The sequence below is a fragment of the Gadus morhua genome, chromosome 11 (genome assembly GCF_902167405.1).
Source record: "Gadus morhua chromosome 11, gadMor3.0, whole genome shotgun sequence".
Classification (NCBI taxonomy): domain Eukaryota; kingdom Metazoa; phylum Chordata; class Actinopteri; order Gadiformes; family Gadidae; genus Gadus; species Gadus morhua.
In genome coordinates, this window is record NC_044058.1 from 1,719,698 (window position 1) to 1,733,447 (window position 13,750).

At 46.4% G+C, this 13,750-nt stretch overlaps 1 protein-coding gene across 6 annotated transcripts in view; it reads left to right on the forward strand.

The window, feature by feature from the left end:
• The window catches only part of kif13a (kinesin family member 13A), a 144,702-nt gene that overhangs the window by 128,520 nt on the left and 2,432 nt on the right, over positions 1-13,750 (forward strand). For 2 of the 6 annotated variants that reach the window (XM_030369953.1, XM_030369955.1), the window contains 11 exons: positions 4,133-4,188; positions 4,279-4,403; positions 5,432-5,608; positions 7,960-8,052; positions 8,136-8,288; positions 9,385-9,468; positions 9,702-9,752; positions 10,177-10,267; positions 10,365-10,504; positions 11,142-11,309; positions 12,438-13,686. In XM_030369953.1, the coding sequence (XP_030225813.1) occupies positions 4,133-4,188; positions 4,279-4,403; positions 5,432-5,608; positions 7,960-8,052; positions 8,136-8,288; positions 9,385-9,468; positions 9,702-9,752; positions 10,177-10,267; positions 10,365-10,504; positions 11,142-11,309; positions 12,438-13,686 (2,387 nt within the window). Of the gene's footprint in view, positions 1-4,132; positions 4,189-4,278; positions 4,404-5,431; positions 5,609-7,959; positions 8,053-8,135; positions 8,289-9,384; positions 9,469-9,701; positions 9,753-10,176; positions 10,268-10,364; positions 10,505-11,141; positions 11,310-12,437; positions 13,687-13,750 lie in introns of those variants that run through there. The other 4 variants (XM_030369956.1, XM_030369957.1, XM_030369954.1 and 1 more) reach the window with 3 other exon arrangements.

The window sequence follows — 13,750 nt, forward strand, 5'->3', positions numbered from 1 at the left end:
TCAACCGCACCAATCACATTTGGAAACCTAGCAATAGCATAAAAATCCTGTTTGATTCCAGCTTGCTGATCGTTATTATATGGGAATTTAATATAACGTTCGGAGAGGGACATTATAGCTGCCAAAACTGCTGGCATGGTTCGGCTAATACTTGGCTGGGAAATACCAGACCTGTCCCCGATCTCCCGCTGAAAGGTCCCGGTGGCCAAAAACCCCAAGGTAGAACACACCTGCACTGGCACAGGTATTGCGTTTGATCGCCTAGTTTCTCGCCTTAACTGTGGCTCCAAAAGAATTGCATAGCTCCATCGGGAGATGCCTTGGGAGACGAAAACGACTCAAGAGCCATTCATCGCTCTCCATAAAAAAATCGGCGCGGTCTCGAAAAACTCTCTCTCGTCTTAGACGTGCGTTGAGGTCCTCTAACAGAGCCAGATCTGCCATCGCTGAGACTCGACCACCTATTTGGTTTATATAGACACCTGAATAAACATTTCACCTGTCACATTCAAATTATTTTCATAGCAATACTGTTTTTAATTAGGCCTGACTTGATTGTAATTGTTTGAACGGCTGGGCTAATTCCAATTTATTTAGTAATTAATACAGATGTGCAACATGCAGCTACTTGTGCTGCACTATTCATCAGTGAAATACCTGTATGTTGCGCCAAAAAAACTTGCGTACACGAGCTCAGACCTGACGTGAGATTTCATCGCAGCCTGCGCTCACGTTCAAATTGATAAATGCCAAGCTCAACGTTGAAATGAGCGTACGTCCATTTTACGTTTTCTGTCGTACGCTCGTTTGATAAATGAGGGCCACTGCCACTACAACTGGCACCGCCTCGTTTCGAGTCTGAATTGTAGCGCCTTCAAAGCATAAAAACTTTAATGCACAACATTGCGTTTGGTTCGTAGTAGCCTATCTCATACTGTGACAGTCATTACGTTCGTATTGATTTATCATCATTGTGGAAGCATCTAGGAAGTGAGCTCTTTCTGACATGTGGAAACACTTTATTCTGTTCAGCGGTACATGACCGATCCACCGCTGGAAATATCCGAGGAGCCACTGGTGAACTAGATCAATCACAAAATGTGTACCCTCATCTCTTCATACTGGCACAACAATGTTTATGTACAACGGCCTCATCTGTTCCTTCTGAACAAGTGTTCTCGTGGATGTTGTGGAGAAATTGCAAGCAAAAAAAGAAACATGCTCAGTCCAAAAAGTGTTGAAAAAATAATGGCTTTGAGTATTCCCTGTCCCACATACCCCCTGGTTACACAAGCGCACCCAACTTCTGCCATATTTTCCCAGCACATTCTTATTTTCTGAATCCGAATAACACGCCCTCTATGTTGGAGGCAGAGCTCGAGGTTGATGGTGTTTCGTCGTCAATTTCCCTGGTGGAGGTCACTGAGGTAGTTAAACATCTCCGCAGTGGCAAAGCCCCAGGGATTGATGAGATCCAGCCAGAAATGCTAAAGGCTCTGGGTGTTGAGGGGCTGTCATGGTTGTCACGCCTATTCAACATCGCGTGGGAGTCGGGTACAGTGCCAAAGGAGTGGCAAACCGGGGTGGTGGTTCCCCTGTTCAAAAAGGGGGACCAGAGAGTGTGTGCCAATTACCGGGGTATCACACTTCTCAGCCTCCCTGGTAAAGTCTACTCCAAGGTGCTGGAAAGGAGGGTTCGGACGATCGTCGTACCTCAGATTGAAGAGGAACAATGCGGTTTTCGCCCCGGACGTGGAACTACGGACCAGCTCTTCACTCTCGCAAGGATCCTGGAGGGGGCCTGGGAGTATGCCCATCCGGTCTACATGTGTTTTGTGGATCTGGAGAAGGCATATGACCGGGTCCCCCGGGAGAAACTGTCTATCCTCAGGGGGTCTATCCTCAGGGCCATCCAATCCCTGTACTTCCAAAGCGAGAGTTGTGTTTGTGTCCTCGGCAGCCAGTCAGTTTCGTTCTCAGTGGGTGCTGATCTCCGCCAGGGCTGCGCCTTGTCACCAATCCTGTTTGTGATATACATGGACAGGATATCGAGGCGTAGTTGTGGTGGGGAGGGGTTGCAGTTCGGTGGTCTGAGGATCTCGTCACTGCTTTTTGCAGATGATGTGGTCCTCATGGGATCATCGGCCTGTGACCTTCAGCACTCACTGGATCGGCTGGCGGCCGAGTGTGAAGCGGCTGGGATGAGGATCAGCACCGCTAAATCTGAGGCCATGACTCTTAGCAGGAAACCGATGGATTGCTTACTCCGGGTAGGAAATGAGTCCTTAAGTGAAGGAGTTCAAGTACCTCGGGGTCTTGTTCGCGAGTGAGGGTACTATGGAGCGTGAGATTGGCCGGAGAATCGGAGCAGCGGGGGCGGTATTGCGTTCGCTTTACCGCACCGTTGTAACGAAAAGAGAGCTGAGCCGCAAGGCAAAGCTCTCGATCTACCGGTCGATCTTCGTTCCTATCCTCACCTATGGTCATGAGGGCTGGGTGATGACCGAAAGGACGAGATCGCGGGTACAAGCGGCCGAGATGAGTTTTCTCAGAAGGGTGGCTGGCGTCTCCCTTAGGGATAGGGTGAGAAGCTCAGCCATCCGTGAGGAACTCGGATTAGAGCCGCTGCTCCTTTACTTAGAAAGGAGTCAGCTGAGGTGGTTCGGGCATCTGGTAAGGATGCCCACTGGGCGCCTTCCTTGGGAGGTGTTTCAGGCACGTCCAGTGGGGAGGAGGCCTCGGGGAAGACCCAGGACTAGGTGGAGAGATTATATCTCAACACTGGCCTGGGAACGCCTCGGGATCCCCCCGTCAGAGCTGGTCAATGTGGCCCGGGAAAGGGAAGTCTGGGGCCCCCTGCTTGAGCTGCTCCCCCCGCGACCCGACGCCGGATAAGCGGACGAAAATGAGATGAGATGAGATTCTTATTTTCCCCAAGCACTCTCCCCAATAGCACAATACATAAATTCATTAATCTTAATTTGTAAAAAAATAATGATATCACAATCTTTGTATAAGTGTGAGTGTTCGTGTGTGTGTGTGTGTGTGTGTGTGTGTGTGTGTGTGTGTGTGTGTGTGTGTGTGTGTGTGTGTGTGTGTGTGTGTGTGTGATTTTGTGCGTGCGCACTCGATTTATACCACTGTCTTAAAGCCTCCTGGCCACTATCTAGCCAGGCTAATTTAGTTGCAGCCTTGGCACATCAACAGGAGAGGTCACTGTTACTGAAGCTTCAAGTAATGAGCCCATTTTCGAAACAATGTGCCTACGCTTTTCCACCGCACATGTAGCTCGACTCGACTCGACTCGACACGACTCGACACGGTAGCAGCACGGGTCGTTTTCCACCGCAAATAGTACCTCCTGGACGTGGGCGGGGTCGGCTGCGCGAAAGGGCCGTGACGTATTTTTGTACGCGACGCAAACAACACCTAAGCAACCCACACATGGACAGAACCCACATAACAGCAATGGAGGACATCGATGCGATGGTATTCGTGCTGCTTGGTCTGGTGCTTTTTGTCAGACACAATAGAGAAGAGAGTCAGAGAAGGCTGCACGCGAATGCCATGTCGCTCTCGTGACTTCGTCACACTCTCTGGCCAATCAGTGGCCGGCCGTCTGCCGACGTCACCTTTTAGCATCGGCTAAGCTCGCTTGGAACCTAGAGCGAGGCGGTACTAAAAAAAGCAGCCACTTCAGGTACCAGATACCATGTTTTCGCGGTGGAATCGCCAAAAATGCGAGCTGAGTCGAGTCGAGTCGAGCTGGTACCATGCAGTGGAAAAGCGGCATGGTTCAGTGCTTCACCGAAGCTTCATTTGCCCATCACTACACACAAACACTCACAGCACACTGGTAACACACATACACTCATGCTACATACACTGCTAAATACATGGTATTAGATACATTAGTGGCTGTCAAAGGCCTGTAATAAGCCCCTCCAATCAGCAATGAATGAATGAAATGATTGGACAGCCAGTCTATTTACCTAGCTACCTGTCTATCTACCTAGTAGCTACCTGTCTATCTACCTACCTACCTGTCTATCTACCACCTACCTACCTACCTGTCTACCTACTGGTAACACACACACACTTACCAGTTTCCATGCGTTTGTGTTAACTTCAGGACGCCACCAGCTGTGATGGAAGCTCACATCCCAGTCCTCTTCCTGGACTTGAATGGTGAGGGTGCACTAAATGGTCAAACATAGTATGATATTAGTTATTGATGTTACGTTGTTCGTAAAAGAAACGTCTTTTTTTTCTCCCCAGCAGATAATCTGACACTGAATGAACAGTTAACAGGGCCACACGCTGCAGGTGTGAACTCTATCCTACCCAAGGAGCATGGAAGCCAGTTCTTCTATCTGCCGATCATCAGGCACAGCGATGAGGAGGTGAGGGATGCCCCATTGTGGACATACCGGGAACACCATCTAAATATTATTTTTTCCTGCTGGATGAGATGGTTTTTTATATTGATCAATGTCAATAATTATCACAATATGTATTTAATAATAACAATAATAATAATGCTCAATTTACCGTTTTGAGTATTCTGCTTAGGACAGAAACATAAAGAAAACCTGGTTAATTATGGTGAATAATAAACAATTATTTATAAACAGTGTTAGGTTTTTTTATAAACTTATAATTTATAAACAAACGATTAGATCATTGAGTAAATAAAATCTAATAATATCTTGTAGCTAGGTATTGAATTATTATCCAGTCGTACTACAACTCATATTAAAATGAAATGACAAAAATGAAAAAAAATGGAATATTAGATGCATAATATGAGATACAGTTTATCTACTTAGCTACATGTCTATCTACTTAGCTACATGTCTATCTACCTACCTATCTGTCTATCTACCTACCTACCTGTCTATCTACCTACCTGTCTATCTACCTACCTACCTACCTGTCTATCTACCTACCTGTCTATCTACCTACCTACCGACCGACCGACCGACCGACCGACCGACCGACCGACCGACCGACTATCCCTAAGGGAGACGCCAGCCACCCTCCTGAGAAAACCCATTACGGCCACTTGTACCCGCAAACTCGTCCTTCGGTCATCACCCAATCTTCATGACTTCATTTTTAAGGAACGAACATCGACCGTTAGATTGGAGCTTTGCCTTCCGGCTCAGCTCTCTTTTTGTCACAATGATGTGGTAAAGTGAGTACAATACCGCCCCCGCTGCTCCGGTTCTCCGGCCAATCTCACACTCCATCGTCCCCTCACTCGCGAACAAGACCCAGAAGTACTTGAACCCCTTCACTTGGGCTAAGGACAGTCCCTAACCTTGAGTTAATAATGAAGTACCCTTCTTTGAACACACAGGCTCATGTATTATTATTGAATCAGACCCTGCGTTGATCAGAGCTGAACCCGTATCTTGTCCCTACTCAGGTGTCTGTGGCATGCTCATGGGACTCCTCCATCCACGACTCAGTGCACCTCAACCGCATCACGTCGCCCAACGAGCGCATCTACCTGATCGCCAAGGTAACGCTGCAGCTCAGCCACCCCGCCTCCATGGAGCTGGTGGTCCGCAAGAGGATCGCTGTCAACATCTACAACAAGCAGGTGGGTGCTCAGAGGTCCACACCCCAGAGGGGGTGCACTATGGTTCTGCATTTAGTTTTATCATCTGTACCATTTGGTCCTACTGGGGGGTCATAAATATTCTGTACAAATGTATTCCAACGAAAAACATTTCTCCAAAGTCCTGCTTTCAGAATTTGAAGTCAGAATAGTAGTTCATGATTTATTTACGTATTATTTATGTCATTTTTTTGGGTTTATTCCCAATTATGGTTGTGATGATGTATGATGTAACCGTTCCATCAATTGACAAGTGCGTTACGAATGGCGGGGCGTGCACTTATTTTCCATAAACATGCCAGAATAAATGGGAGTAGGCTTAGCTTAATTAGATTTCAGTCACTAATTTAGAAATGTAGAAATCATGGAAGTAACTCGGCAGGCTCTCGTAGTTCGCAAGAACTGACTTCACACTGCTCACTCGCATACCATACCAGTCTTTTTGGTGACTCTCTGATTGTATTGATGTTGTGGGCATTACAATGCCCGTCCATTGCCTCTTCTTGTATGTCCTTGAAACTCGCTTGTAAGCCCCACCTGCTCCCTGACATATTTGACCTGTCTGTCATTTGGCACTCTGCCAAACATTGGTATGTCGGGAATGTTGCCAGCTTTTGCTTTAAAACAGGGGTGGGCAATTCATTTTCTCAAAGAGCCACATAAGAAACAGGGACTGTTGTGGAGGGCTGGACCAATAGGCTAAATTCAATTCAGCTCAATATAAATTTGATCTCTTTATAAAAAGCAGTAAAATGTAGGCTATTTGATAAGCTGTGACTGGTAAGAGTAAATGTTATTATAAAAATATGAAAAAAAAAGCAGACAAGGTACAAAATGCAGTTATGTTAGTATTTAACTAACATCCACAAAAGCAATTGTGACAAAATTAGCATGTTTTTACCATTTTTCAAAGAACAGCATTGATTGAACTTCATAAAGTGCTATTACTATTTCATTTGCAGCGTAATTACAGAGTTAGCTTTTTTTCCACATTTTTCTTCAGATGAAAAACTGAAGCAGACATAGTACAAAATGAATATATACTTAAAGCAATTTTAACAAAATGTGCATGTTTCTGCCATTTGTTTTTCAGAACAGCAATAAATTAACTTCATACAAAGTGTTATTATGTTTTTGTTTTTAGTTTTACTACTCCATTAGCTGTTTTTCAGTTCTTTTTTTTGTTCAGTGAAATAAATCTAGTCTATGCTTGGCTTGAACAAGTGCACTGAAGTCAGGTTAAATAATTTAGGTGGATATGCGCAGGACAGCTGACCGGTGATCATCTTCATCACTGAAAATGTTTGTTCACATTTCACCAGAGAAAGGTAGGTCGATCCTTTTTGGATCGACCTACCTTTCTCTGGACTCTAGCACAGCAGAGTCCACCAAACACTCTTTCCCCTTCAGAAAATTGCTTACTTTTCTTGGCGATTTTGTGGGATATCACAAAGCTGGTCTTGGCTGCTGCATCCCTGGATGTGCAACGCTTGGTAAAACCGCCTTTTTGCTTTTGCAGTTTAGCTAGCAAAGCTTCAGATGTCTGTGCCCGATCTGCATCAGTCAAGTTGCCGTAATTCCCAGCGTGTTTAGTATTGCAGTGGCGATTCAAATTATAGTCCTTTAACACAGCGACCTGTTCTCCACAAACTAAGCACACGGCTTTACCTTTGACTTCTGTGAAAAAATAAGTCCATATTTGGTTAAAAACTTGGCACTCTGTATCGTTCTTTCGTTTTTCGCATGAGCTGACATTTTTCAGGAATAACAGCCATTCACGTCAGCGCTTAAGTCTCCTGTGAGCTGTTCGTGGCCAGTTCGTGGCTCATGGACAGGGTTCTTCTTATACTTATACTTGCAACCAGAGAAGAAGAAGAAGCAGCATACGCGCGCACAAAAAAAAGTCAACAAAAGTCGCCTTCATAATAAAAGCAGTGCAGTTCCATTCCAATTCCATTTTATTTTTTGTTATACAATTATTTACATTTGATTGTGAGCTCCCCAGAGACTTCAAGCGGGCCGGTTAGAAACGGCCAAAGGGCCGGATGTGGCCCGGGGGCCGTACAATGCCCAGGTCTGCTTTAGAATGATAGGCGGGTGAGACAGATGGGGAGGGAGGTGGCAGGGTGCTATCGCAGTGCAGCGTTCTATCGCTCAGCGCAGTGTTCTATCGAGCTTGCTTTATTTAACGGGACAGACAACAAAAACATGCCGGTTCACTTTGTTTCAATATCGAGGGTTTTTTGCACCCCCAACTTTATCTTTGGGGTTACAAGGAAACTTGTGCCCCCCCAGAGATGGCGCCAGTGTATATACATATGTTTGTTCCACAGAGCTTCACTCAGAGCCTGAAGAGGAGGATGTCCTTGAAGAGCACGCTCTACTCCTGCGGACTCACCTACGAGATCGTCTCCAACGTCCCAAAGGTTCTTCTACAGTTCTTCATGAAAGATCTCATGACCTGTATCCCAGTACGGGGGTTTATTGGAGGACTTCCTGTGTTTTCCAGGCCTCGGAGGAGCACGAGGAGCGGGAGACGCTGGCTCTCATGGCGGCCCGCGGCGAGACGGAAGAGCTGCAGGGCGGGGAGACCTACATGGAGAAATACACACGGGGGGTGCTGGAGGTGGAGTCCATTCTGGGCCTGGAGAGGCTGCGGCAGGTATGGACCCAATGCCGCAGTTACAGAACATCACAGCTTCTGTTGAAGGAGAACTTGGGGATGTTTCAACCGTGACCATGTTATTATTATGGCTCTCATGGACTCATGCGGTTCGTCTTTTTAAAATTGGTCCAGTGCTCCAGAGTGATGCCACTGCTGCTTTAGAGCAGATCTTCAATGTAGTCCTTTGGGGAGATACACCCCTTTCCTCTCTAAGGAGCGGTTCACCACTGACAGGCTCAGATTATATTCTAACATTACGGAGAGGATCCCTACAGAGAAATACAACTTTTTTCATCACATTTTGATTGATCCAGTCTGTTGGTTATTGTGTCTAACCAAGTCTCGCTACTGTCATTGCAATTTCATCTCTCATTTCACCCAAATCTTCTGGATTAAGCTAGATACACTTTCTCTAGTCTAACACAACTGATTCTAATCTCTCCAGCTCTCACTCGACATTCCAGCGGGACTTGAGGGAGACAGTAACACACCGACCGGATAAAGTGAATGTATCAACTACTCACATACTAAATATCTTTGGTCATTTAAAAAGGTAACTTCATATGCATTTCAAAGACAGCTAAGAAACTCAGGATTCTAGGTCAGAATCCCCGCTAAGTTATTTTTGTGTAGTTAAATGCTGTAGCTCATTCGAGATGCCCCGTCGCCTTAATGTGAGTCTCTGATCACCGGTCACTTGCTGCCCTGCAAGTGGACTGCAGTGGATCTCTGCTTGACTTCATGAGGGAAGATTGGCTTCTTCCATTCAATCGGTTTGAAGGAAAAGAGGGAAATCCATAGAATGAAATAAGTTTGCAATGGATTCATATAACAACAATTCTGATGCTTATTGTATACCTTGATAACCCTTAAGAACATAATTAGCTTTTAGAATTAATAATTATAAGGAAATGACGGTCCGTCACTTTAATGCTAAAGCATGAGATAAACATAAGCATGGTCTGATGGTCTGTCAACAGAAGCCTGATCATGTGCTCTGTGTGCAGGTGGTTCATGTTAAGGAGGCCAGATCTTGTGCTGTGTGTGCATGCTTTTACAGTGAAGGATGTCTGATATTGTGCTGTGTGTGCAGGCTGTTACAGTGAAGGAGGCACTGTCTGCGAAGGCCAAGGGGAGAGTCCTCAAGAGGAGCCTCAGCTCCCCCAATGTACAGCATGTAAGCAACAGCAAGCTGCAACTTCTCTATGCACGCATTACCCAATGTTTTCCATAGGTGGCTGTAGTAGGACTAATAATAATAATGATCATAATTAATGACAATAAACTGCACTTTACAGTTGACATAGTGGGAAACTAAGAAGACTACGAAGAATTAAATACAGGAAAATAGTAAACATATATGTATTTTCTATATAAGTGTATTAGCAGTGCTGATTTTTGTCTCTCTAGTCTTCCTGTAGTAGAACACACCTCCCTGGCTGTGAGGATGATGACTGTAAGGTAGGTCCCACTCAGACCATTGTGGACTTTTGTTAAATGAAATGACAATTCCAATAGTTTATTTACAATCTCTGAATCAGCTTAGTTCTGGTCTCATATGATGTGGTGACCTTTGTTACTGGTGATCTATTTAACGTTGCTCTGAGACATAATATGTTCTGCTCCTTCTGAGACTACTGTACACAACCTAAAATGTTCTGCTCTCTGTGAGACTACTGTATACAACCTACTATGTACTGCTCTCTCTGAGACCTCTGTATACACCCTAATAAGTTCTGCTCTCTCTCAGACTACTCTATACAACCTAATATGTTCTGCTCTCTCTGAAGCTACGGTATACAACCTAATGTGTTCTGCTCTCTTTGAGGCTACGCTATACTAGCTAATATTTTGTATATATGTTGTATGTTGTATACTGCTCCAGGACCACTGTTGTTCTACCTTTGACGACTCCAGCTGTAACCTCCAGGACGTATCCGTTTGTATCACCCCCATCAAGAACAAGGAGACCCACGGTGACCTGCATTAGTTAACAGTTCACATGTATAATACTACATTGGCATTGGTGTGTTATGATGAGACTAACGCCCCACATTCTCAACCTGGTTCCAGAGAGCCCAGCGCTGTTCAGTTCCAGCCCGTTCAAGGCACTCTCTCCACAGCCCCCAAAGTTCCTCAAGGCCTTGCTGACGGTCAGAGAGGAGAACAAAGCTAAGAAGGTTCTGGAGGCACGGCCGCTGCTGGGACAAGAGGTATCAGGGACATCAGCCCTTACTCCACATGGAGGAGTTCATCCTCACACTGTTGATCCATGGCTTTCCTTCAGTTTCTTCCTCATCCTCATCTTCCTTCATTGCTCTCTATATCCATTCATGTTTTTAAATGTTATCACATTTTCTGTGTCAAACTGTATTGCTCTATTTATTTTCAGATTTTTTATTTCAATTTACTTTGAAAAAATCCGGTGTCAACCTTAAACATGCCTTTTCAATTTGAATAATAACTGCTTCACTGCTGTATGAGCAATAATTACTCTGGACTGTGTGAAGGGGTCAACAGTGTTGATGCTACACTAGGCTGGATCAGCATAAATCACAGCTGCATGACTCGATCAGGAATAGCAATAACAACTAGTTAGACAACCATGATCACTTTAGCTATGTAACAAAAACATAACCATGCTTTGATTACTAAATCGAATAACTTAAATCAAAGATAATTTCATCATCAGTCAGGGGATCAATGTTTTTGGCTTTTCCAGGACAAACCTTTTTTGGTTATTCATTTACATGCCTGCCACTAATTATAACACAATGACCCACCCTGCTCCATGCATGCTGTGTGTGTATGGCTGTGTGTGGGAAATGTGTGTGCTGTTCTCATCTGCAGAGCATGAACTCATGTGTGACCAACCCTGCACTGCACGCCCCTCCCTGTCCCTGGCAGCGGCCCCGGGCCGGCAGTGAGGGCCACTGCTCGCCTGCAGCCCCGTCCTCCACCCCCAAATCCACCTCCACCACAATAAGACAGCTCAGTCTCTCACTGCCACGCCCCGCTGTAAGTGGCCCTCACTGCCAATGCTGTCAGTCAAACACAGGTTAATTGAGCCAAGGGCAGTTCACAAAACCCTGTGCTGATACTTTGGGCTGACACCACACTGCTTCTACAACAACAGCTCATGTGTGTACAATTGAGTGGCATCGAGCACTAAGAGATATATACATTTAATTTATTGTTATTATTATTATTATTATAACATTTTAGAAAGGCATTTTGTAATTGGAAGGCTATCAGTCTTTTGAGAAAATTTGTATCCAAAACAAAACTCGCAATACTGCTGCAAACCATCCTGTTGTCAAGGGCACCCTATATTCTAGTCAGTACACGTAAACACTGGCTTGTAGCACCTACCGCTATCTAAATGAATGGTACCTATAACAGATTCCAATAGGAATAGGTCTATGTTTGTAATTCACAATGGCTGCAGTAAGAACACTGTTGAGATACGTCTATAGGCTGTAACCTGCCATGTCCTACAACGTTGGTTGAAATATGCAACCTCACTACTAGCTGGTCAATTCTAGACATTGGACCTTTTAACATTTTAAGAATCAATATGGTCAGCAAAATAAAGTGGTCAACAAAATAAAGAATATGTTGGCGTATTTGCACTTGGACATAGTTAATCCCGTTTTTAGCCTACACTCAGATGTACACTCATTCTTGCATGCGAGTCTCTTGAATCATAAAAAAATAAAAACATTAGTTGTATGCAAATTATTCAAAAGAGTACTACTCTCCATGCGCAGCCCCGCCTTCTCCAGTGAACCAAGACAGACCGCTCTGTGACGACCGGGGATTTTAACCCCTCGGTTTTACACAGGCAAGGGACTGAAATTGCCAGGCGTGCTAAGCCGAACCGGCTTGGCAGTTTAAAAAGGCCTAAAGAGACATAAACAAGAGATATGGCATGCTGCACTATTCATTATGTTTGTTTAGTAAGTTCATTTTGTTCACATTTCATAGGCTTCCTCCTTCCTTCCATATCATATTCAGTCTACTTCTGGTCGTCTTGTGTCCATCAGCTCTACATACTGTATAACTATATATGCATAGTGCTCTGGCTGACCGGGTGTGTGTTCTCTGATGGGTTGTTTGTGTGTCCTGCTGGTCCTCGCTCACCAGGACTCTGAGGACGAGGAGGCCGGTGGGAACGGGCCCTCCAGCCTGGACTGTGGACCCCTTGGGGGCGAACCTCTGGAGGGCGGACCTCTGGAGGGCAGACCTCTGGAGGGCGGACCTCTGGACGGCAGACCTCTGGACGGAGGACCTCTGGACGGAGGCGCCTTTCAGCCTTACATTCCTGAGGACTTTGCTAATTTTGAGGTGTACAATACGACGCTGGAGCCCCAGGACGGGCTTGCCTCCCGCTGGGACCTGAAGCCCGGGATGGGGCGCTGCGGCAGGGCCGGGGAGCGGGCGGTGAGCCGCAGCCCCACCGCCAGCAGCTGCACCAGCGGCTACGTCTCCCACAGCGACTCCAATGCCACACTGTCCGACGTGCCCTTCAGCACCAGCGACAGCTTCGACCACCTCAGCGCCAGAGACCCACTAGAGAGGCTGGACGCCCTGGACGTGATCCACGGCCTCGCAGGGAGAGGCTGTGCTCGGAACAGAAGCATTACCGCAGGAGAGGATGAATTAATCACCACCTCCACTGATGGGCTCCAGGGTTTGTTGGTCCCCTCCTCTCCCACTGCTGGGGTACCTGGTGGCGCTGACCTGGGAGAGAGCCTTCCTTTATCGAGAAGCGGCATTCTCAGTGCCTGCCAGGAGTTTAGTGATTTCAAAGGGGCGGAGGATGGTGTAATTGAGGGTGAAGGTTGGCAGCAGAAGGGTCAGGACTTACCCACCAGGGAAGGTGATGAAGAACAGTATTTAGAAATGTTTTTGGTGGACAGATCCAGTACTGAAAGCACTCCGGCCTCTTCCTGCAGCTGTCACAGCGCTGAGGGATGTGTTGGTTTAACCGTGCCTTGCCACATGGCTGTTGGCACCGAGACTGTGGTACGTACAACTGTCCATGCTGAGGTACCAGCCTCAGCTCCAGCCTTAACGTTGCCCTCTCTGTCGACCTCCACCCGTGCCCCGGTTCCACAAGGAGCAGGGGGAGGAGGAGGGGAACCTCCTCTCCACGAACCCGCCCAGGGAGACCTGCCCCACGGGAGTCCCTGCCCCAGCCCCAACCCCAGCAGTGCGGAGCCTTCAGGGGACTCCAGCGGGGACGAGAGCTCCCCCGCCACCCAGCTGCCTGACTGGATGGCCCCTGGGGAGCAGGTGTGGGTGGGGAAGAGGAAGGGGACCGTCCACTATGTTGGAGGGGTGGAGTTTGCCAAGGGGATATGGGTCGGTTTGCAGCTGGACATGGCACTGGGTGAGTCATTTTTATAAAGTTATGTTATACAAAATAATGTCTTATTTTTTTATAAATATAAGAA